This window comes from Zosterops lateralis (assembly GCF_965231275.1).
Source record: "Zosterops lateralis genome assembly, chromosome: 4".
Taxonomy (NCBI): Eukaryota; Metazoa; Chordata; class Aves; order Passeriformes; family Zosteropidae; genus Zosterops; species Zosterops lateralis.
This window is the reverse complement of record NC_139765.1, coordinates 24999783-25025414: the sequence shown is the minus strand read 5'-3', so window position 1 is coordinate 25025414 and position 25632 is coordinate 24999783. Positions and strand designations below refer to the sequence as shown.

General features: G+C 47.2%; 1 protein-coding gene across 2 annotated transcripts; it reads right to left on the bottom strand.

The window, feature by feature from the left end:
• Positions 1-444: 444 nt before the first annotated feature.
• On the bottom strand, positions 445-25293 carry SREBF2 (sterol regulatory element binding transcription factor 2). Of its 2 annotated transcripts, none has more exons than XM_083859142.1 (19): positions 25208-25293; positions 20641-21027; positions 19542-19723; positions 18272-18412; positions 16275-16496; positions 14902-15016; positions 14529-14710; positions 13567-13759; positions 12405-12586; positions 11472-11745; positions 10964-11133; positions 10576-10744; positions 9879-10002; positions 8311-8420; positions 6920-7052; positions 6244-6412; positions 4901-5086; positions 3896-4007; positions 445-3285 (listed from the first exon to the last, which is right to left on the bottom strand). In XM_083859142.1, the coding sequence occupies exons 1-19, from the start codon at positions 25287-25289 to the stop codon at positions 3065-3067; spliced, it is 3354 nt and encodes a 1117-aa protein (XP_083715268.1). In that variant the 5' UTR covers positions 25290-25293; the 3' UTR covers positions 445-3064. The 2 variants fall into 2 exon arrangements, with proteins under 2 accessions (XP_083715268.1, XP_083715269.1); XM_083859143.1 differs by having other exon boundaries at positions 6926-7052.
• Between the last annotated feature and the right edge of the window lie 339 nt (positions 25294-25632).

Below are 25632 nucleotides of genomic sequence, written 5' to 3'. Positions count from 1 at the left end.
ACCCTTCAAGCAGCTGCACAAAAACCAGATCTCCTCTGTATGAAGTTTAATGGTTCTGACAGTTTTACCAGGGGGAGCAGAGAAACAAAGAGATGGAGCGAAAGGACATTGTTCTAAAGCAAGGTCAGGTAACAGCCTTCCTCCCACAAAGAAGGTCCTAAATTGCAGGCTTCTGGCCCAGCTCCACCTTGCTTGGCTCTGCTCAAGCCATCAACCCCTTGAGTTGCTTCCAGAGGAGCATGGAGACACAACACTTGCTCCACCAAGGGACTTTCACTGCAAGCCACACAGTTCTGTTCTCTAGGTTATGTGGACAAAGGACTGACAGCTTTACAAGGCGCCTGTGAGGTTTTATGTCTCTAAAAGACTTTTCAAGCTCACCTCTGCTTAAGAGTAGCTTGCTGGGTGGGATGAATAGAGCTAAGAGAAAGAGGGCAGGTGGGAGGTGGTGGTAACATTCATTTTTATTAGGTAACAGGTGTTCAGAAGCCCTGGAACAGGGCTTTCAGACAGCAGATATGTTCTCTGGGGAACTTCCCCACCACCAGTTGCATCTCATATCACAAAGCATCCCTACTCTGAACTCCATGTGGATAAACAGACTTTCTTCACATAATCCATAAAACAATTTCCTCCCACCCACAAACCAAAGAGTTACAGTATATATATACACACATATAAAAAAAAGTTGTAGGGCCAGATAGACAGCAAAATTTTGAACAGTATAGAAAAAAGGGCAAAGATCTCTCACTCTGGAGTGGGCAGAGACATATCAGCCATGCTAGGACCCTCAGCACTTCACGCTATTCACTGCCTGGGTTTCAGCCCAACAGCTTCTCCCAGCTCCTGGCCCAGCCAGTACTCCCTGCGGCCCAGCCCCCAGGGCTCAGACTACCATTAGTGACAAAGTGAAATCTCAGCACCACTGCTTTCCCAAAGCCTTATCTGCCACTTTACTAAAGCACAGAACTGCCCACGTGCTACATGCAGACATGGAGAAATGCAAGATAACTCAGAGGTTGCCACAGGCAAGGAGTTTCTGTATTTTAGGAAAAAAACTGCATGACAAGACAGCATGAGAGCCATGGAATAGGAAAAAAAATCAGGAAATCTACCCCCTAAAATAGGATCACTGATAGGCTAGGGAACTTGTGAATGACCAATCAAAATGTGTACAAACTCAAGAGCTGTTTTGCACACTTAGGGTACCTGCTCAAAGCCAAAGCAGCTGCCACCAGAGCATCCCCTACGCTGATCAGACACTCTTAGCAACCTCTTCCCCTCAAACAATGAGCTCCTTTTACTCCAACCACCATCTCCAGGAAGCAAGGGACACCCCAGGCAGTAGGACAGTACCAGCCACTGCAGCTGGTCCACCAGCTATTCCCCAAATAAAGTTGTGGAGGGAGTTAAGCACCTTCTGGTCCCCATGCTTTTGTCCACAGCTACAGACCACAATCACTGGGAAAAAGCTTTGCTTGGAGATGAGTTTCTCCTGGCCCCAGTTTCTATCTTCTTGAAGCTGGGCAACTCCAGGACTAGCATTACCTGTGTTCAATTACTGTAGCACGTGAAATGGCCCTCACAGATGCCAAAAGACCCTGTGCAAAGGGAAGCCACAAGCCTCTATCTTTTTCCTCTCATTTTGAAGGAGCTCATGCCTCTCTGCAAGAGCTGGATACGTGTAAAAGCTTCTTACAAAACAGTCCAAGTTTGCAGGAGTTGGGCAGTACAGGCTTGATTGGGACAGGATGGGTTTGGATGGCTGCCTGTATCTAAATGTTTCGAGCTGCCAACATGAACATGCTGGCTGTACAAATGGAGAAACAGCAATGCCCACTTGCCAAAGGTTGGTTTCCACATATGCACGTGAGAGGGCAACCACTCTGCACTTCTTTGGAGAGATGCAACAGGAAAGGCAGAGAGAAAGAGGGCAAACCGTTCTCTCACTGTCCCAAATCCACCTCCTACTCCCACAAAGTCACAGGCAATTCAACACCTGCAAGTCAAACTGCTCAGAATAGCAACGGTAACAAAGCTGGGAGACTTGCATCCTTGAACCAGTGCCTCCTAAATCCTGCAGGAGCTGTGGAGCAGTTGGAGAAGGTAAGGACAAATACCTGAAGACAAGTTCCGGGACTGGGAGCTGAGTAAAATAAAAAAACTGTTCCTAAAAATTGTTTCTGCATCAACGGAAAGGCACCAGAGAAGCATTCACCCTTCATGCCAAGTGCTGGGCACAGCATGCCCACCTCTGCTGCCACCCAACACCAGATGACCAGGGATGCCAAGGTCTTCTGTCAGCTCTGCTTGTTGCAGGCTGCTACAAACCCACCCCCTGCTGAAAACCGGAGGCAGCTATTACAGGAAAAGACGCATGAAGTAGAAGGGAAGGAAAAATCGGCTGCATTGTCCCCCATGTTTTTGTAAAGCCACAAACATTCCTATTAAAAAACCTGTATAAAAACTGTAGAGAAATTTTCCAGGCAGTACTGGCCCCAAGCGATACTCCCAGAGCACCTAGGTAAGTTGGGTCTAGGGGGCTGCAGTTTTCTGACATACAACTCGAAGAAAGCTGGTGCCTTCCCCTCTTTTGGGAACAGCGTTAGGCCCCAGCAGCCTCATGGGACAAGGCTTGAACAGATCCTCTGTCCTCCCCAGAGATTTCCTTTCTGCAGAGGTGTTTGGAAAGGGAACAAAATACCCCTGAGGACAGACACGGGATGTGCCACTTCTCTATGCCTTGGGCTTGTGGGGTTCTTTCCTAAGCAGGGATGGGTGATTTGTGTCAGGGCAGCACTTCTCAACAGCCCCAGGCATAGTGACAAAAACCACAACTAGACAGATTCCTGCTGCAGTGCCTGAGAACAATCAAGGAGGCTAGTAAAGCTAAACCTGGGGCAAGTTTAGAAAAAAATCAAACCCAAAACCCACCCTCCCTCTCCCTCCCTATCCTGATCCCACCAGCACAGCCCTAACCTAGCACTTTTTCTAAGCTCCAGAAAGGAAGTCCAGGCTGATGCTCAAGCCGACTGTCTTTGCACAAAGGGAACCCATGCTGGGGTTAGGAGGCAGCAATGGCTGTGCCCCCACTGAGCTTGACGATCATCTGCTGGCAGTCATTGCAGGAGCGCTTGTCCCCCACTTTCTCCAGGGTGCGGGCAGCCTCGGCCAGCAGCACTGCTTGCTGGCCCGGTGAGGACAGGAAGGAGAGGGGGAGATGGCGACAGGCCAACAGGATGGCCGTGGCTCGCTCCCTTTGGCCTGGCAACGTGTCCAGTTCACCTATGGGCAAACAGCAGAGAGAAAACTTGTAACAGCGCTACCATCTTGCATGAGAAAATCCCACCACACAGGCCCTCAACTGCCACCACCAAGCACAGGCTTCTCTGGCTGGCATTCCCTGGCTGAGCCAAGAGCAGAGGGCACCCTGAGGGCCTTTAGGCTAAGAAAGGAGAAAGCTCAGAGCTAGTCAGGTAGGAACTGTCACTCCTATCTTCTACAGAGACATTTCTTTTCAGTTCACTTCCTAGGGCTCATCTCAACATTGGTATGCATATTTGCCCATTCCCTTACGTCCCTCATCTTTTAGCTCTCCTCTTTAGAATTCCCAGCTTCTGCCTTTTCCAGTGCCTTCTGCACTGACTGCTTCAAAGCCCAGACCGCCAAGTTTTGTGCACACGTAGCTTCACGAAGGCAAGCGTTTTCCAGTCTGTTAGCTGGCTTGTAAAGAACATGGCAGAAGCATTGCCTTGAGCCACAGGCTGATGGGAGCTCATTATGCTGACACAGTAGAAGACACTGCAGATTGTATCTCTGCCCCCACACCTTGCCCAAGAGCTACTCCCTCCCAATCCCACAGGCAGTGGGTCGCTGCCTGAGCCCTGGGGCAGACCTTGTTTGCTGCTCTGGGGCGTGCGCCGCCTCAAGCTGTGCTCCAGCAGCTGGTGGGTGCGAGTAGGGCTGGCACCTGCCATCAGGCGCACAGTGGCCTCGTGGAGGAAGACCTGGAAGGGAAGGAAGGATGGAAGATGAGAGGTGGGCTCGCACAGGCATGATGCTGTGGCTGCACTGTGATCCCACAGCCACTACATTTCAAGAGCAGAGCACTGACACCTTGACAAAAACAGAGACCCATTTCCACATTCCTCCCTCATCTCTCCACCTGTCTCTGGGAAATTTGCAGGTCAGGACAACCACGAAGAAGGGGAAAAAAATTGACACCTAACTGTGAGTGGCCTGAAAAAGGGGAGAATTGAGAGCAGGGAACAGGGTCAAAAAATCTGAGAGCAAACGTTGGCACTGTCGTCCAGGCAGGATTCTCAACCTATGCTGCTAGTGCAGTGCTTTGGCAACAGCTTCAAATTTTGAAATCCAGAGATTGGACAATACCAGGACAACTCTTGTGTCCAGGTATTAGACTCTACTTCCTCTACAGAGGCTTTTAAACTAGATGAACTGAACAGAAGCGGGGAAATGCCCAGAAAAGCACCTGGGGCTCTAGAGATGCAGACAGTATCTGATCCTCCAGCTACTCAGCAGAGCCAACATGGCTGAGGAAGCTTCCTTCCACAGTCCCCAGAGGAACAGAACCAATCTGAAGCCACCTGAATAGACAGGATGCCATGGTATTTGGCAATGTACACATGTACTAGATGGTTTCTATGCAGAAACTGAAGTGGATACTTCTCCACACACACTGAAGTTCCATGGGAGCCTCCCTCATCAGCCACCAACAGAAAGTATGGAGGCTGGTAGTGGAAGAGCATCCCACCCCAAGTATCCAAACCATACGAGCTCACGTACACCCTATGTTTCCGAGGGCACCAGCTTCCCATCACCCCCAGGAAGGGCTATAGGTAAGCTGGAGGTGGAGCAGGCAGAAGAGGCAAGCCATCACCTTGTGGTAGGCGGGTCTGAAGCTGTGGGCCAGCTTGCGCAGGCTGCCAAGGTCACGCTGGAAGCCTGTCAGCTCGGGGGCTGAGGCATGGTAGGTCTCACCCAGCGCCTGGCTGGCGTTCGCCTGCTTCTGCCACAGGCTGGTGCGGAGGGAGAGCAGCAAGTCACAGGCCAGCAGCTGCATCATCTGCAAGAGCCAAGATGCCCAGGCACACACTTTTAGTAACACATAGCACTGGGTGAGTAACAAGCTACATGGCTGCTGACACAGCCTATGGGAAGGCAGACACAGCACCTCCCGCCCACCTGGGGGGCTCCCCTGCCCTCCTCACTGTGTCACCCTACCACAATTCACCAAAGGGAGCAGGTCTTTGCATTTTGCCCAAGTGGCATCTCTTGACCAAGACCTCAAGGAAACGTACCAAGGACACATTGCATCAATGTTACATGCCCTTGCCCGCACCTTTCATTGGGATCAATGCTAACGAATACAAACTGATCCCACAGAAACACAGCAAAAGCTTTCCTGCCCAAACAGTGAAGCTAACTAGTGAGAAACAGCAAATACAGCCATGCTACCTGCAGAGAAAAAAAGAGGCTGTCTCGGTACAGCCGACAGTGGCTGCCAAATCCCTTTTCCCCATCTGCTGCTGCCCCCTAGCACCGCTCCCGGCTCTGGGAGGGCTCTCAGCCTGTGCTGCTGAACAGAGAGTGCCTCTGTACTGCACTGCAGAAACATTGCACAGTCACTGCCACAACATGCAATGCAACTACAATGCACTACAGCTGCCACCCAGCAACGATGAAAGGGACTAGAAACACATCCCATATGCCTTGGAGGGAAGCTCCAGTTTTATGTAATCCTGGAAAGAAGAGAAACAAGCCCCACACAAACTCAGGAGTAGCACAGCATAGTCACACTTCCGTGTCAGACAATTCAAACATTCATGAGTATGGCCTGAAACAGAGCAGACTTGACTTACTGATGTCTTGTTTTACAGTTATCACCAATTTGACATGGAGGAGAGAGGTGGATACTTTCCATCTATGCAGGGCCAAATTCAAACTGGTCAAAGCACCGGAAAGAGGTGACAGCTACCGAGGACCGAGAGTTGACACCGTGCCCAGGGAGACCACACTGTACTTGCAACTCTGCTCCCACATTCAGCAGAAACAGAATAATGGCAACACCCTTTTCAAGGACAGGGAAGAAGTCCCCTCTAATCCCATCATACACAGAATGAATGGAGAATGCAGCTACAATAGGGAAGTGACACACCTGCAGCAAGACCAATCTTACAACCAACACAGACCATGTGTTATCCCAGGGCTGATAATACTTACATTGTTGAGGACAGTGCTGGACATGCCACTGCTCATGTTGAGACTGTTCCACAAGTGACTGCTGGCTCTCTCACAGTGACCCAGGGAGCTCTGCTGTCCATCTACCTTCCCAGATAGAGAGGCCTGCATGGCTTTACACATGTAGAAGGTAGCTTTCACCAGGGCACTCCTGAAAGGGAAAGCAGGTTGCTTTCAAGCAATACCATGTCATGCTGCCACAGCATCAACTTGCACTGTCCCACACTCAAGAGATATCATCACTCCTTAGACAGAAAACACATGGCAGTTGTTTCTCACCTACACAGACAGCACAGAGAAATGAGAGAAAGCTGGCAAAGATTCTTTAGTGCAAAAGAACAGAGATGGTGACACCATCTCTTCCATCATCATGTGAGCTGTGTTGATTTTGGAAGGTGGGAGACTGTACAATTAGAACAAAGCCAAAAGACATTCCTAAAGAATCAACTATGACTGTGACTTCCAGTCCACAGCTTTACTATCAGTCTGCAAGCCTTGACCTACACATGAACTGCTGAGCACACTGGCACTTGCAGAGCTCAAGAGACATGCAGGTCCAGAGCACAGGTAGGTGTGACCCTACAGGGCAGCATTAGGGGAAGGAGTCACTCCTGTTTAGAAAGAGCAGCAGTTTGAAAAGTGTACGAGGCCTACGGACTCTGACATCTCCAGGGACTTTGGCATGCGCTCCACTTCTGCAAAATGTGACCTCACAGCTGAATCATCCCCTCTGAGCCAAGCGACTGCCATAGCCACGGCTGCTGACCACCATCGGCACACCACATCAGGACCTGTAAAACAGAACCAGCAGCTGCAGCCCAGGAGACCACACCTGGCTCCCTCACACTTGGAGAAGTGGACAGGTATCATAGGCCCTTGCCAGTGCCTTCTGCTGGGATTGATGCTAATGAGCCCAAACTGATCCCACAGGAACTCAGCTGTCCATGTGAACACTGAAATGTGCTGCAAGAACACAAAAGAACTCAGCAGCATGCAAACACCCTACTGCAAGCAGAGTTTTGGATGGCAGGGCAAGAACCTATCCCACCAACTTCTCTAGAAATCTGCTGACTTTCTTCCTGACAATGATCTCCACTTACCACCCCAAAATAACAACTCCACTCATATATACACTCATGATTTGCACTAATCACCATCAAGACAGTACATCAGGTTTCCTATATAATTTCCTTCATTATTTAACACCCCCTCAAAAACTTCCTAAACCCTACTTAGGGCCAAAGGCCATACGTTCCACTCTAACCCGCTTTTCAGTTCTATGGCAATGCTGACCCAAGCACAGACTTCCCTTTAAAAAAATAATCATTTAGTTTTCCTACTAAGTTTGCCATATACATTTTAGGTACAGCAGTTAGTCTATGTCTAAAGCTGCATCAGCATTCCAGTGAGTTGCCAGGTACTGTCTGTACTAACAGCAAGTGAAACAAGCAGCCTGTTACCAACCCAGCCCTGATGAGCGCATGGCACAGAGGGATTCTGCAGCCCTTCTTGTTGCACTAAATATATACCAAGGGACCAAAACAAGCACCTCCCAATATATGCCCAAGCTTGCCTACAGAGGAAGCTGCAAGTTTCTGGAGACTGAGGAATATATCTGACAGCCACTGTGAAATCAGGGGCAACCCAGTTGAACAGGTAATTAAGTGGAAAAAAAACACCCCTTCCTGTACTTCAGCTGCAATGCTGCTACGTTTGTTTATACGCTCCACCTTCCTCTCACTTTGCATTGCTAGGAGCAAGCTCTCAGGTGAAAGCACAGGGTTCAGATTGGAAATAAAATATTGCACAACAATACAAATAGCAGCAGTCCCTGGCTGGGCACTCAGCATTAGAATACAAAGCCAAATTTATGAGCCTTCTTAATCACTTTCTTCCAGTCTGAGCTGTGGTACCACACTGGCATGCAATCAGGCCTCACTCCAACGACTGCATTTCTCCTTGACTAGAGTTTGAGAGGTGGTAGGGAGAGGGAATTTGTATTGGCAGTAGATCCTGCATGTGTAAGAACTTCAGTTCTGCCAGACTTACCCAGGGCAGACTTGAGTACAGAATTGCTGGCAAAGGGTGGGGCTCCACTTCCCATTGAGTCCAAGAAAGAGTTGAGCAATTTCAGGTACTCCATGGCACCTGAGAATTCACTGAAATAAGGAACAAGGCAGATCTTTGCTATGCTGTCAAACAGAAGATACCAAGGCACTTCTCATTCACAAGTCATGTTTAAACAGTGCTGACCCATTAAACCCATGGAAAGTTCAAGCTCTCTAAGTAACACAACACTGCTGGACTGAAGAGACCACCCCATGAGAAGAAGTGCAGAGCGATGCTCCAAGGGGAACAGCTTCACATCTCCCCTTTCATGACCACCAGCACAGAACTAGATTTAACCTTAAGTCTCACCTCAAACATAGACATATGTTACAAGTTGATTACAAGCTCCTTTTCAATTATTGCCTCCAAAAGAGGCTGAACTACATTTCTCTGATTTTTAGCATATATGCAAATATGTATGAATGGAAGTGACAGCATGTTCTCAGCACTAGTCAGAGAAAATGGCATAGGCAGCAATGACCTAATTTACTGGGACATGCTACAGATGAAGGTCTTGAGTTCCCACTCCTAGACTGGGACAAAAAAGCTTGCTATATTACTAAATCTAGTCCTTCTCATGAAGAGACAGGACTCCCACAAGTATAATGGCAATCCACCTCCCTTACACAAATCCTGCTACCTTCTCTCAACAGCGGTATCTGATTGCAAGCAATTAAATAAAACTGTTGCTTCTTCTCTGCTAGGAAACAGACAAGACTGGGAAAAAACCCAAAGCTAAAGTTCAGTATTTTTCCTATACAATTAGGGAAACTGGGTTATCTTCCTATCTGAGGCTTTTACCCACACTTTCTGGGGACAGTATGCTTACAGAGCTTCCCATATATGTATATAACATTTTCCTGACACCAGCATATCTGGAGATCAGCTAGAAAAAGCGCTGAATTACTAGCAAAGGCTGTTTCAATACAAAAAGCTGCTGTTTCCGACCTATTTTCCTCTTTCATTTGGTCAGAGATTAGAGACAATGACAATTATGTGCAACATCATCTTTCCTCCTCTTGCCACAAGTCTGTTTGATTCTTTACTGTGGGTAAGTGTCACACTCAGTCAGAAGAACACTCATGCACAAAGTAGCAAGCCAGTGGGTTCACTCTCTGACATGCCAGACTCACACTCTAAAAGCCCTGGACATATGTCCTGGTCTATAGAAGAGGTAGGTGCATGCTAATTTTAGTCATCCTGAACATGAAACTCATGCCTCAGCAGAGAAAGTGCCATCCATTTAGTTGAGCAATCAACCAGTATTACCCCAGCTAACACCAGAAATCCCAACGACACCCAGGTTCACCTTTGACTTGAGGAGTTTTAATACAAAGAGGCAGAGCTTGCTCTGCTAATCAACTGTGGTGGTCAGACTAGCATCATTCCAAGCCTTTAACAAGGACCGACCACCGAGTTTGCCCCAGAGTACTCAGTCACTGGTTACAAGCTCTGCCTCACAGCCTGCTGCTGTGGCCAGCAGTGCCCAGTGGGCCACACATACTCACCATGACTCCTCCTCCTCATCTTGTCCCACTACCTCTTCCCTAGTCTGAGGCTTTACAAGTGAATCCACTGCTCGCTCTAGCAGGTTCTCACAGAATGCCTGATGGACTTGTGCAATGGGATCCGCTAAAGAAGGATAAACCAAACCATTTAACTTGCATATCACTGCAGACACCTCCCAAGACACTCAGAAAGAAGAATCAAAATGTAGGAAAGAGCATGAGGAAGAATAGCAGAGGGAAATTCCCAAGAAACTAATGTAATTATTTGAAAACTAAGTTTTTAGGGCTTTTTTATCCTTTCAATCCCCTTGCAAAGCTGCAGCCTTTGGCCAAAGATCCCTCTGGCACTTCAGCTTCTCAGCAAAACAGTGAGAGCCCTGCTCTGCAGAGGATAAACCTTGGTCACCCCAAAGCCACTCCCCAGACACTCAGGGTCACCTTTGGGTTGTGTTCCAGCAGATAAAGAGACAAGCAGTATGACACAGCGCAGGATACAAAGGGAGGCAAGCTAAACCCTGCAGGCTGAGGAGACACCTCAGCTCCTCATGCTCTCACACCCATCAGAACCACAAGCAGGGTGGGGATAAAAGAACACGCTCTCAGACATGACACCCGCTTTTGTCTCAGACAAGAGTGGAGAGACTGCCAGGCTCAAAGTGCTGGGATGCCACACAAGTGGGAAGTGAGTGTCTCTCACCGGGATTCCTTTGTGTGCAGTACAGGCTCTCCTTTGCAGCAGACTTCACCGTCCAGCTCCGCTCCACAAAAAACTTCTGTCCCAGGGGGTGGCACAGCCAACGCAATGAGTCAGGAATGGCACTTCGCTCTGAGCTGCACAGGCTTTGAGCCTGGCTTAGAAAGTAGCTCTGGTGAAAGGAGAGGACAAGGTTGAGAACAGTATCTAGGCAAAGAGCAGCGTCACCAAGGACAAACATCATATCGTAATTACAGCTCATATTATAATTGCAGGTCATATTATAATTGTAGTGTTAGGAGATGCCCTCTCCAAGATACACCAATGCCAGCTTCCAGGCTTTTCTAGATATCTGCTTGAGGGTGTGATCGGGGAAGACAACACAACTCACCGCTAGAAAACCAAGCTTGCCTCCACAGCGAGTTTTCAAGCCAACTGCAGCCGTCAGGTGGATTTCTGCCATTGTGCTGGGTGGGATTTTTTCCTCTGCACACTCAGCCAGATTCACAGCACACAATGCCATGTGCAAGCCCGAGTAAGCTGAGCTGGAGGGAAGTTTACCTGTACCAGTAGGAGCAGGAAAATGTTAATTTTTAATCAGTAGTACCAGCTACTATATACTACTATAACTTGCAGGGCTACTATCCTGAAGAAACAACAAGAATCTGTTGACATAAGAAGCTTACATTGCTATTGCTTCAGCTGTTCCTACAGAGCTCTTTTATTGCATTAACCTGTCGTGTTTTAGCAAGTGGCTCCTAAAATTTGTCAGGCTAATTTCTAACAGCAGCCCTCACAGAGGAGAGAGGCTGTAGTGCTCTCCATGTATGCTCCAGGATCAGCTCTGAGTCTTCTCATTCAGGAAAACCAGACAGCAGATCTGCCACCTCTGCTCCCACCTGTTATATGGAGCTGATGGAGCTTGTGATACGCTAGGGCTGCATCCCGAGCACTGGTCTTGGCCTCATCCTCGAATCCTGCAGTGGCCTCCCTTGCCCGCCATTGATGAGAAGTTCTCTTCAGCAACCACCGCACCAGTGCCAGCTTCTGCAGGCTATAGCGGATCACATTCCAGGACAGGCTGCAGACCAAGTCCAGTCGGGACGCTGGCAGTGCTCGTCCCAGTACTGACAGGCAAGTCTGCAGGTTTGATGCAGCTGCAGCAAAATCACCCTGCAAATAACACAATCAAAAGTTCAGCAACAAAAATCACTATCAGAGACACTTTGGGACCTCCTTGGCACTGGAGCAAGACAAACTGACGTGCAAGTCAGGACAAGGTCTTTAGCAGAGGGACATCAACATAGAAACTGAAAACATAAGCAGTTTACACTAGCTTGAAATCTGGCCCTAAACATACTTTCTACACATGGTTCTGATCCTGCACCGCCTGTGAAACACGTCAGCACTAAATGAAAAAAGCTTCCTGCTTTGTCAAACACCATGGAAATTTCAGGGTCCCCATATCAAAAGCCAAATGTTTCCTCAACATTAAAGACGATTTCCAAGAGGCTGGAGGACAGCGGACAGACACAGCAGAGATTAGACTCTGGACAAAACCCAAGATGTTGCTGCCAAAAATTGATACAATATGCAGTAGCTAGCAACAAGGACAGAAGTTAGGAGGAGCCCTTTCCAGTGCTCCTCACTAACTTAGGCTGAGTAGGACAGCTCAGAACAACTTGGCATCAGGTTCTCTGAAATCACACAGGATGATCCACTCAAGGAATACCATGCCCTTTCAAGTGTCAAGCCACTGCCTCGTTGGGAAACATTTACCCACAATCCCATCTAAAAGATATATTTGATGCAAAATGAGGAGTCAACTTTACCCTTGCCAAATCCAGGTCCGCCTGCTTGCGGTGCCTCCAGAAGGTGACCGAGGACCTTGAGTGAAGCCGGGTCACCGGCTCTCCATGCACAAGGAGCTTTATGAACACGCTCAATACAATCACTCCATTCACAAGCCACAGTATTAGGGTGGGCATCATCCAACCGAACCAACCAGCTGCATCTACGATGGATATCCCAAAAGGGAAAATTAAAATCTAACCTGGATACCAAAAGCCTGGCAACATGATGAGCGTGGACCACGAAGGATGTCTTGCTATGCCTGTCATATCTTTAATCGGCTTTTGCAAAGAGTGCAGTTCAATCAGGAAACACCTATACCAACACCTCTTCATCTGAACTCCATTCCTCAACATTCCCAAATGATTTTTACAAGACTGATGTATTAAAAAAAGAATCAGCACTTTGTTTTCCAAGAGCTGTCTTCTGATTTTTCTGTAAGACACACCCACAGGTACTCAATACTCCAGTATAATTTTCCAATATTTTTTCTATAATTTTAGTTAAATTTACAAAGTGACACCAAGGAACCATATTTACCAGCCAGGAAAGCAACTGCATGCCTACAACATCCTCCATCCTTTCCTAAGCTGTACTTTTAACTATGAATTGTCTAAGCTGTACTTTTAATTATGAATTTTATGGAATGAGTGCATCAACAAGCCAGTTGCAAGACCCCATAGCAAAATGTAGTAATACATTATGATTAAGTGACAAGAATCAGTCAGTTACCTTAAAAACAAAGTGAACATTCCTCAAAAACTGGTGAAGACAGGAGGATGCCCCTTACCCTGAACTACCTTTCAGGGGTCTGTGCCAAAAGCCCGGGCTGCTGGGCTATAAATAGATGCCACCTCAACCTCACCACACTGAGCCATGGCTGGTTTTATGCAAGAAGAACACTGGATGTGAACTGGAGCTATATCCAAGCTGGCTCTCCTTCCATGCCCTGCCCTGTGGTTACTGCCCCTCCCCACCCATCAAACAAAGGTCGCACAACTCCCTGAACACACAAACCCACCCTGCTGAATCACAGTGACTGTCCATCTCATGACTGGCAGCCCTTGCAGCTGCAGGTGGGTTTTAGGGAGACCGCGTAAGGCTGGACATCCTCTGTCGCCCAAACTCTCCCAGTTTTTTTACCTGATTCAATTGTCAGCATGTTCCTGCCAGAGCCATGGCGCACCAGGCTGTCGGACTCAGGGGTTCCACGGGCATCAAGGAGGGATGTCAGTGGATTGAAGGAAAGGCAAAGGAATGTGAGAGCACAGAGAAGTATTCGAGAGCGATCCACCATACCAAGTGCCACAGGAGGAGAGTCAGGCTCATCTTTAACCTTCAAGGGAATAGGAATGGAGAAAAAAAGGAGAAAAAAACCAATGCTTACCATTATGGAGCACAAAAAATGTTTATGCCAAGGAAAGGGGTAGGTAAGAAGGAGAAACCGAACATGTATGAATTTGCCTTTGGGCTCTAGATGAGTAAGAACTCCAGTAAAGCTTTTCTTAGCTTAGTAAGATATGGCTGAAATATTTGACAGCTTTCAACTTCCTTCTGTGTCCAGTCATTTCAGGTATTAACTGTATCCCTGGATTAGGCTAGGATTAACCTCTGCTGCCCTTACTCTTTTGAGGATATCCCAGAAAACCCACTTCTGTGATAGCCAGAAAACAAACTCATAAGTCAAAGACATCTAACAGTGTTGTAATTCTGATTGCTTATGGTCTCATTACATAACAACTCATGTCATCATCCATTTCCAAGGTCTCCTGCTTTACTCACTGGACATACATATCCTGGAAAGCCATGGGCTCCTTGAGTAATAAACATGCACTCTAAGTCCATAGAGACTGTACAGGGACTGAAGGATAAGCACAGTTCTTCCAGAAGCTACAGTACAGCTCAGGAAATAGTCTCAATAATTTAAAGAAAGATAAAACACACATACATGCATCTTCCTCATCCTTACAAAGGATCTCTAAGCCCTACAAATCTGCTTGCCAGATATCTGCTGGTTCACTCTTGAGAATAAGAAGAATTTACATTCTGGCTCTTTCACAACCTGAAGGAGATACTTTGAATTTGACAATTAAAGTCACAAATACCTTTGCATCATCAAGGAGTGGGCTTCCTGGCTCTGAATCAATGGAATAAGGAGAGAAGTCGGCCTGGGATCCTGAATCAGAGGCTGGAGGAGACATCAGCAGCACGTTCTGGTTGAAGTCATCTATCTTCAGATCTACATCATTGTCAACTAGACTGCTCAGGTCAATGCCCTTCAACAGCTCTGAAAAAATCAGAGTGCATTATGTACATGTTTCTCCATCCTTACTCCTGTCAGTAGCTCTCAGATTGGCTCTATCATCGGGAGTAACACTGGCCACTATCAAGATAACCTCTGTCAAGGATAAGAAACTGCAAGATACATCCTACATCCATCCTGAGTGCCTCCCCTCTGCTACAGTCTCCAGAACTTACTGTTTTTTTGGTTAGCCAGCTTCAGAACCATGTTCTCCTGCCTCAGCTTATGGTTAGCCTGCTGCAGGTATTTAATGTAGTCAATGGCTTTTCTCAAAACTCCAGACTTGTGCATCTGTAAGGAATTAAATATACAAAAAGCAGTTTATATTAAGAGTATCAAAGGATTGCTCCTGCCTGTAGGAATACCACAATCCTTTGTATCATGTGGTGAAAGAAAAGTGTATAAAGGACCTCTCAGCAGCTGCAAAGGCATGGAAGGAGAGCCAGCTTGGATATGGCTCCAGTTCACATCCAGTGTTCTTCTTACATAAAACCAGCCATGGCTCAGTGTGGTGAGGTTGAGGTGGCACCTATTTATAGCCCAGCAGCCTGGGCTTTTGGCACAGACCCCTGAAAGGTAGTTCAGGGTAAGGGGCATCCTTAGCAGACCATGCTCTGTGGGCAAAGTATCAAAGATACACAAGGATGAGGTCTCTCAAAGATCTTTTATAAACAGTACAATGGAAACAGAATAACATCCAAATAACAATGGAGTTCACACCTAGGTTTCAGCCAGAAATAGTCCTTTGAAAGTACCACAGTTTGTAAATGAAGTGGATCAGTTCTGGGATAGAACAAGCTGCTGCCTGATCACCACTAAATTATGAGATTAGTTCCTTCCTTGCCTTACTTGCTTGGCCATCTCCATGCAAATCCTTGCTTCCAGCAGCAGTGGGCAAATTTGTTTTCTAAACACAAGCCAAAAGTATTATGAAGCCACTGCACACTACCCATGTTTTTAAAAGCTTCCACTTCCAGCAACAGGAGGTGATTTCACTACTGCAATTATTTGTGCAGTAGTCACAGAAGGTATCAAGAATACTACTGCCTGCCTAACCAGCATGAGGTAAAGCGAATATGAACAAACCCTGGATATGTGGTGTGAGAAAGCTTCTAATATTTGAGCAAGCAGGAGTTTTTACAGCTCAATGTCAAAAGGAAATAAACTGGAAAGCTCTGTAAACCCTCATCCTTGCTGCAATCACATGGAAAAGGAAACTTAATTGAAGGAAGATCTGGTTCAGCAGAGTTATCAAAACATCCACTTGGATATTCTACTTAGAGGGCCTATCTTGTTTGACTTAAAACAAGAACAAATGCATAAAGTATAGCTTATTTTCAAGAAACAGTACCACTAGCATAGTAAAATTAAATTTTTACAGATGACCCTTCCTGAATACAATTATCGAACACAAGTGATTCTCACCCCAATACACATGTGCATGCTACTAACAATTACATGCACCCAAATGCTTCATTTGGTAGAGCAAATCAGCACCTGAAGACAAAGTATTTACGAAACCACATTTGCACTTATTCCCCATCTTTACCTTGGCATCTGTCCCCATGACAAGGTCCTTCAGCTCAATGATTTTGTCATTTATGGATGACCGGTAGCGCTTTTCAATGATATTGTGAGTTGTTCTCCTCTCTCCTTCTTTAGGTGGTTCAGGTTGCTTGACACCCCCAGGAACTTGTTTGATAGGCACCTTTTCTTGTCCCACCATCACAGGCATTGTGGTCAAAATGGTCCCATTGCTCCCAACGAGGGTCTACAAAGACCACACATAACAAGTGTCAAGAGCAATCCGCCAATTTAGATAAGGTTTATGATGGCAAAAGAAGAAGGAGTAAAAAAAGAAGAATCAGGAAAAGTTGATACAGCTCAAAATGTGTGAGATGCCAAATTCCTTCCATCTTTCTTAGCTGGCACAAGCACTGGCACAGCAACACAGGAAAAATCTGTCACTCTGCCTCCCACACTGGTCACTGTGGAATAAGAACAGCTCTTCTCCAAGTGCACCAACACTTCGCTCTGCTCATCCACTTAAACAGAGAAAGGGATTAAAGCTCCTCCTTGTTCCTACAATCTTTACACTCCAAGTCTCCAAATTCACCTTTTCTTTGGACAAATAGTCACAAAAACAGCAACAGCCTACACTACTTCCAATGACACTAGTAATGACAACGCTAGAAAGGATCCAACTATGGAAAAACAACCTTTGGCTTGAGGAACACAGTTCAAACTGATTTGAATTTGAATAAATGAAGGAAAAAAAGCCCCACAAGCTACAGAAATGCCTTAATATGAGGAACTAAGACTAATGAGTGACATATAGCAGAATGAAAAGCTCCAACTTGAGCGTCTAGATGTAGGACGGACCATCTACAGCAAACTAAAGCAGTATGTACTTAGAGATGAAATATGATGAATCCCACCAGAACAGTTGCACAGAGGGGCTCCTAGGACAGCTGTAATGAAAGAAAGTTTAGACTGCTTAATCCAGAAAAGCAAGAATTAGAAAGGCACATGTATTCTTTGAAGCACACCAAGGATCAGGGAAGCAAGTAGCTATGGAGAGCAAGAGTTATTTCTGTCAAAAGACAAACATAATAATAACTAGCCTAGAGCAGCTAGCCATGAGAAGAAACCATTCATAAGCAATTTCAGAAACAATTTCAACTCTGAAATAGTCTTCTAATTGGGATACCAAAAATTAATTTAGTTTCACTACAAGTTGGAACTTGACAAATAAGTGAATTTAAGTCCTATACCTTTCCTTGGCTAATATTCACTTAATTTCAATGTGTTCAAACATGCCTCAGATAGACACAACCTCGTAAGCTTCAAGTTGTGTGAAAACATCTAAAAGCAAGCAAATTGAATATTTTAGCCTGGCTGCTAATAAGTATCTAAGAAGCATACAATGCTATTGCAAAGTAAGTCAAAATTTAGGTCCACACTGACAAGTTTATCTCCCTCAGTAAATATTTATACAAAGATATCTGTTCAGAACATACAAGATCATAATAAATGTTTCTTTGGGAGTATAAATTTCTAAGACTTGATCAGAAGTAGAGGCCATGAAGCACAACTGCCACTTCCAATGACTGCAATAAATCCTCCCTGCAAATGTCCTCTGATAAGAAGTTTAATTAGTTGCCACATTTAATACACTACTATTAGACACTAGTGAAGGGCAAAAGGAAGTTCCACAGGTAGTATGAACAAGTTAGCTTTTGGCTTCAAGTTAAAAACTAGACTGAGTTTTAAGGTCATATTCCTCTCCTTATAGTACCAGAAAAAGTTAAACAGAAATGTGCCCTTGGTCTTTGCTTACTGGCCATGGGAAGGCTGCCAAACAGCACAGTCTGTGTGTTTAGCCTTGACACAAACAGGTATTACTTGCCCTGGACATGTGTACAACAGCCCTCAAAGCCCCTTCTTGTCTGTGCCACTGCAGAACACTAAAGCACAAATCTCTTCCTTGCATTAATAGGAAAGAACATCAGTGAGGAGAGGGATGAAAGGACATCCATAGGGTACCTGCAGAGCTGTGGTCTGAATGGGAGCAGTGAGTGTTGTCAGTGCTGGGTTCTGTACTGCAGCCATAACAGGACTGCCATCTGTTTTCAGGGTTGTCAAGACCAGGGAATCCGTTTTTATGATCTGAGGTTGGACGAGAACCTAGGTTGAAAAGAATTACAGGTGAAGAGGAGAGCAGGTACTTATTTCCCTGCTGATCTCAGTAGCCAGAGGTAAGCACTGACAAAGTTGTAATAGCTTTACAACTCAACGGTTGGCAAAAGAGCAGCGTGAGTATTTCTGACTTGCACCCTTTATCACCTGGATGCTTTCCATCAGCCCCAATGCAAACTCTGAGCAGGAGACAGTCTGAGCAGCACTGGATAGAATGGGGCAGAGGAACCACCAGGACAGTGGTTTTCAAATCAGTCACCAGAAGTAAACAAGTATGTTAAAACACAAAAGAGCTGATGGAAAAGCTGCTTTCCCCTCTCCAGTTACACCTCTAATTAGCCCTCTACATTAACTGTCTGGGTATTCAGTCTAACACAGCTAGGACAGTCTGCTTTGGCAAACACCCATAGTAGCATTCGCTGCGATTTCACTAAAAGGATCTGTACCTTTAACATCAAGCAGATCAAAATCCACTCTAACTTGTTTTGCTCTAATTTCTTTCAAATACCTTGTGACTCACTGAGAACACTAGAGATGGCATAGTACAACTGAACCATAGCAATTTTGTCATACTGAGTCTCATAGACAAACATTTTCTTTTAATAACAAAGATGCACAAGACTGAAAAAAAAATTGCAGGGCACTTTAACAGCAAAACTATTAAAAAAACATGACAGAAGAATTAGAAGAACATATTCTGGATATGAACTAGTCCTTACAAGATGTGGTAGAGGTGATGGATATGCAAACAAGTAGGCAAAAGTCAAAGAAAGCCTGTTTAAGTAAAGTTTCCAACTGGGTTTGGCAGTACCAAGTTAAAAAAATATTTCAGACTGCATTTAGATACTGTGTCACTGAAAACAGTTGCCAAGCATCGCCCAGAAGTCACATCACATCTCACAACAGGGACTCTCACACATGACCTGCATGCAGTAAAATGCTTCTGGGACATAGGCTGGCTAGAAATAACTCTCATGTTTAAAAACATTTGTGCAGAAGCAGTCCTAGCCAGGATTGCCAGCCCTACAGTTTCACCACTTCTCCCCAGGCAAGTCAGGGGACCAGACCCACAAAATCATTTTCTTCTTCTGCTGCATCATTCCCCACTTTTACTTACCGGAACTTGCTGGACCTGTGGTGCAGCAACTGTCTGGACGGTGGCTGGCGTTAAGGTCTGGATGGTGCCATTGGCAGCCTGTGTCAGCACTCGTTGGGCCTGCACTGTCTGCACCTGCTGCTGGATCGTAACCGGCTGAACCTGGGAGGATGTCACCAGGCTCTGGACTTGAGGCTGGAGAACTGAAAAGCAGAAGAGATGTCAGAAATGGTCAAGAGACACACGTCTCCCTCCTGGAGCCTGGAAATGCTCCTAGCATCATTACTCTTCTTCCCAGAGCTTCTTAGTAGGCAGCATTCATCTAACACATCCCACATGTTGGGAAGCTTCCAGCTGCTTTGGTGCCTTCTGCAAGAGGACACTGCACCTAAAATAGCAGCTTTCCAGGCGGCACAGAGGATCAGCTAAGAGAAAATAGAGCCAAAACCCTTTAGTCTGATAGCACAGGACTCTGCTTCAGCGGCATTATACAGGAAGCCCAGCCTGTATTTTCCCACTACTCCTGGTCTTGGTGGACTGTAGGATTCTATCTGTCACATAAAGAATCAAGACCAACTGAAGAGGATCAAGTCATCCAACATTCACAAAGGAAGGTCGCTAAATATTCCTACAGGTGTCCCTGCTCAGTGCAAATACTGAGCTCCAGAGTCTGGTAGATAAAATGTGCCTTCATTTCAGATTGCTGTGTGGGACAGACTGCATCTGCCCAGTGCACCCATCAGTGGGAGAACAGGGTTGCCAGCAACGATGTTTTAAGACATCTTTTCTCAAACCTCCCAAGAGTCATAGGGCAGAAGGCCAGGCCAGAGGAGAAGAGGAAAACAACAATTATAGTAAGAGGTCACACAAAAACATTTAAGATCCCGTTCCTGACAATTTCTCATGCTCCCCAACTCCAAAGCCATGCAGGTAGGAGAAGGGACACCCCACAGGCAGTATCACAAGAAAAGAATCATCAGGCTTGTCACGGCTGAGATGCACTTGGAGTTTGAACACTGATGCCATTTACTGCAAGTGCACCAGGCACATTCACACCTTGAGCATCCTGGAATCTTGCACGCACCAGGCACACCTGTAGCCTGAGCAGTGCAAGCACTACCTTGGAAGCTTGTGGCTGCATTCTGGTAGATGACTGGCTGCTGGATAATCCTGGTCTGCGGAGCAGAGCTGAAGGTTGGTGTAATCATGACGGCCTGCTGCTGGAGCTGAGGCTGCACCGAGGGCCGCGGCTGCAGGACCGGGGCAGAGCGCGGAGGGGCTGAAGGTGCTGTCTGCACTGCTTTCACCGGCAGGCTCTGCAGCTGGGGGGATGCCGTGGGTGCAGGGAAGGTTTGGAGCTGCACCTGGCTGTAGGGCTGCTGCAACTGCGGCTCCAGGGTCCCACTGCTGCTGGCGCTGCTGCTGCCGCCCTGGAAGGTGCTGCACAAGGGATCTGAAAACAGGTCTGGAAAGTCTCCTGCCTGGTTACTGACAAACTGCAGCATTTCTGTAAAATACAAGAAAATTCATTCAACACTATTTCGTTGCCTGCCTACTTTGTCATCTGCCACTTACATCATGGAATTATGGTGTGTGTGCACAGAAGGGAGCTCTGGGTCCTTCAAAACCTTCAGAGAACACATCGCACCAATGCAACACCTCCAGAGAGGGCCCAGGATGTGGCCAGCAGCACAGCACTGCTGCTGCTGTTCAGGGTGAAAAGTAAGACCCTCCCACAACACTTTTCCAGACAACAAGATCCAAGCACAGACTAGAACTTAAAGCCATCTCCAATATATTATCTAAAACATTACAGTCTTGTTCCATCAGTCCTTCAGTCTAACCCTTGCAGAAGGAAGAAACCAAGCACCTCCACAATTCCAGCACTAACCATTCTCTCACCCAACTTTTGGGAGCTTTCAAGTCCCCTATCTGTACTGCCACACTGAGCATCTGGAAAAGGAAGAGACAGGATAAGAATTCATCTTATCTTTCTTTTAGTTACAAGCATAACAAAAATTGGGGAAAAACCCTGAAAGGAAAACACCACTTTATAAAACTGCAGCAGGATAAATCCATGCATGTGTTTAAAACAGAGTAACTTTTTCTGTTAGTTTTCTGCCTGCAATCCCTGCATAACAGGTTCTCTCCATCCCACCTCCTCCAGGATTTTATGAACCCATATCAAGAGATTCCTACTGCAACACTATAGGCCTTTCCCCCAGAGATGAACATTTCACACCCAAGAGATCATTGTTCATAAGCAAAGCTTCCTCTTTCCTCCATCTAATCCAATTTGGCACCTCAAGACATATGAATGCTTTCCCTAATCTGTGTGCAGGCAGTGGTGTGAGGAACCAGACATTCTTTCCCACCCCAGGACCTGGCCATGCTGCACTGGCTTTTCCATGGTTTTCTGAAAGTCCTATTTTTATTTTTTTTTTCTGGAAACAGGAAAAGAGGGGACCCACAAACTTAAGAGAGATTATAACAAAATAATAATTATGGGCTTAGGAAGCAAAAAATGTATTTCTGATTTATAGGAAAAAAATACAGCAAAGGGCTCCTTACACTGGGACCTTCTTCATCCACAAACCCCAAAGGATACTGCTGCTGTGATTTTTGAAGTAGGTTTGAAGCAGTAAACTTTTGAGAAGAAGTTTCCATGGATTATGTCCCAGCAATGAGGGCTATTAATTTGCTCAGCTCTCTGAAATGCCACCCACACATTATCCAATTAATTTGTCTGACACTCCTTTGTCTGAAACAGAGCACAGGGATAAATCCTCCTCCAAGCCTCTTGCTCCCTCAACACACATTTCAACATATTTCTGTGATACTGCTACTCTTCCCTTTTGATAGCAATCCCTCCACACCCTGATACACATTTAAGCATTGGCCATGACCACTGCTCTCAGGAACTAGAGTCTGTTGGAAGGAGGAGCCTTGGAGGATTTGTGTCCTCCTGCCCTGTTCATAACCTGACACTAAGTGAGGATGCACAGTTCTCCCAATATGAGGCAGCAGCCACCCTCGGGGACCAGCAGGACCAAACCCTTATCTCTATTCTTCACTAGAGGAATGAAAGAATTTTTTATTTTTTTTAATGTGTTGCCTTAACTGGCTTTCACAAAACACCAGCAGAGCGTGGAGGGCTGTTTAAAGATTAACATCTAGATGGATATTAAACAGCTCTTCACATTCCAACTGACTGCAGCTAAGATCATCCCAAATAACCCAAACTACTTCCCAACTCTACGTTTGATGGTACTGCTATTTCACTATCAGACAGCACAACTGCAAGTAGGGAATAAACAGAAATCAGATGAAATTTGCTCTGGAAGAGTAAATTCCAGCATAAGAACAAAATTTCAAGCACAACATTAAAGAATGTTGTGTTCAATGCAGAAGATTTAATATATTATTTAAAAAGCTAGTCCTGCTCTCAGAAGTTAAATCACATCTTTATGACATCTTAACTGTGACTAAATGCAGAAAGTCTAAAGCTTAATTTGTAAGAATTAAGACTGCCAGGGGATCAAACCCACTTCTTTTAAAGGGCTCAAAAGCTTTCGTAATAAAAACATGCAAAAAATTAAAAGCAAGAGAAACAGTCAACACCCAAAATCTAAGTCTCTGTTTTTTAGAACACCTTTGCCTACCCAGAAATCAGAATATCTACACTGACTACAGAAACCTCAGGTGCTTCTGGAGCCATTGGTGATAAATCTGGTGTCACCAGAGCACCTGCACCCACTGTGCCGGAGAGGTCTCAGGCCCTAGAGCAGAGTGAGTGACCTTATTGCAGAAAGAAAAAAAAAAAATCCCAGTCCGAGTCAAGGCTAAAAAATGCCAACAAGATATTACAAAACTAAAACTGAGCCCACCAAGGGTTTCTCCTCCTTTCATCAGCCCAGGGTCTGAATACCTGGCAGAAAGGCTCCCAGGTAGTGGCTCAGCTCTCCAGTACAGAGGCTGCTCTTCCTCACGCTCCTGGAGATGCTGTACTCTAAGAAAGAGAAAGCAGCAGAGATCCCAGCCTCAAGTGAAACAGCCTTTCTGTCCTGAACCCTGATGTGCCTCGACCTCCAACCAACTCAAACCTCACGTGCGGATGTCACCCAGCAGTGCCCTGCCAGCAGGAAGATGCCCATGGCTGGTGGAGGAGCTCGTGCTGGGGGAAGAGGCAAAGCCTTTGGGCTCATCACTGGGGCCCCCCGGCCACCACTGTGCCCTGTCCTGAAGTCTGAGTCCCTTGAGCACTGGCATCACAGAGCACATCCACCACAAAAAATTCCAAATCCATGCAACAGGCAGTGAGGAGCCCCTCAGTCTGAATGGGGGAGGAACATCCACAAGAGGACTTTAAAATCATATGAAAATCCTTGCAAAATTTCAAATCCTGAGACGAATCCATGCTGGAGCACAATAAAAGCAGAATTGTCATGTATCTTCCCCCTACCTTCCCAAGGAAAATCCACCCCTGGAGGTGGGGAGGAAAGTGAAGCTGGTTTTCCTGTTACTCATCACTCTGAATCACACCTCTCAGGGCACACCTCAGTTCAGAGCCATTGCTGCCTTCATCAATTTGTCTCAGTTTCCATATGGAACCTGAGAACTCATGTAGTGCTTAAACAACAGCAAACACCACGTTCAATGTGCACTATCAAACTTTATGAGCAATAACTAAACCCATTGCACTCTCACAAGGTACATTCTTCTTTTAAAACAAAAGAAAAAAAGGAGTATAAATTTTGCCCCAAGCTATGTAGCAAATCGGTGTCAACTAGAAATCTAGAAGTAACAATAAAATTTTATCTCCCAGCTGCTAAACCAGGATATTTTGGACACCCCCAAAACTGAGCTCTGTTTGGGATTACAGCAGAGCAGAGCCGTAAGCTACGGCAGAAGCTCATCTTCACCAGCCTACACCACAGACCACACCAAGAAATGCCATTTTAAACGGGGTTTTCTGGAGCTGCTTGGTGTTGCCAAAAATATACATATAACAGGCGTCACACGCAAGCGCTTCACTGTGATGCACTTCCTCGGAAAACGGGTTTTCTCACAGATCTATGCTGTGCCAGGGATGCAGTAAAGTTTTAGAATGACAGGGGAAATGGGAAATTTAAGCAGTTAGAGCTGTATCGATGCAGGAGGGCTTGAAGGCTCGGCCTCCTACGGGCACGAGTGGAGGCACATCTTCAGCCATTGTTTCGCACCTGCTTTAGGAGAGCCACAGGAAACGCGAGGGGAAGGCGGGCAGCGCCGCTTGCCCCGAGTGCGCGGCAGCGGTGCGGGGTCACGGTGAGGACTTCCCCTGACCCTTCCCGGGCCGGCCGCCGGGCTCGGACCCGCACATCCCCACCCCTTTCTGCGGCTACGGCAACTCCCGGCGCGTGTCAGCCCCGCGGCTGCCGCTCAGGAGCGCTCCCCCGGCAGGGGAGACACGCGTGGCCGCCGCCAGGCGAGCGCTGCCGGCGGGACGCGCTCCGCAGCCCGCCCGGGACAGGGCTCCCCGCTCCCTCCCGCAGGCTCCGGGGGCAGGAGCCAGGGACCACCCACCCCGCCTCCCTCCCCAGCAGCCGCGGCCTGCGCGGGGAAACGCACCCGGGCGCTCCCCGACACGCGTGGGGAGCCCGGCAGCGCCGTCTCCACCCCACACCCCTCCTTCTCGCGGCGCCTACCGTCGATGTCGCCCAGGGTGAGCTCGTCGCCCAGCTCGGTGAGGGTGTCCATGCCCTCGGCGGCCAGCTCGCCGCCCTCCATCGCGCAGGGCCCGCCGCCGCCCCGGGCGCTCAGGCGGAGGTTGCCGCCGCTACCAGCGGGCGCCGCTGACCCCGCGCCATCTTGGGCCGGCCCCCGCCCCGCGGCGCGTGCGCCCCCCGCGGTTTGTTGTCAGTGAGACCAGGCCGGGCCCGGCCAATGGGCGGCCGCGGCGGCGCGTGGGGTGATGGCGCGTCAGCGATCAGCAGCTCATTAGCATGGCCCGCCCCGCCCACCCGAATATTCATCGGGGGCGGGGCCGCAGCCCGGGACACCGCCCACGGGAAAGGCCCCGGGATACCGCCCACGGGAAAGGCCCCGGGACACCGCCCACGGGAAAGGCCCC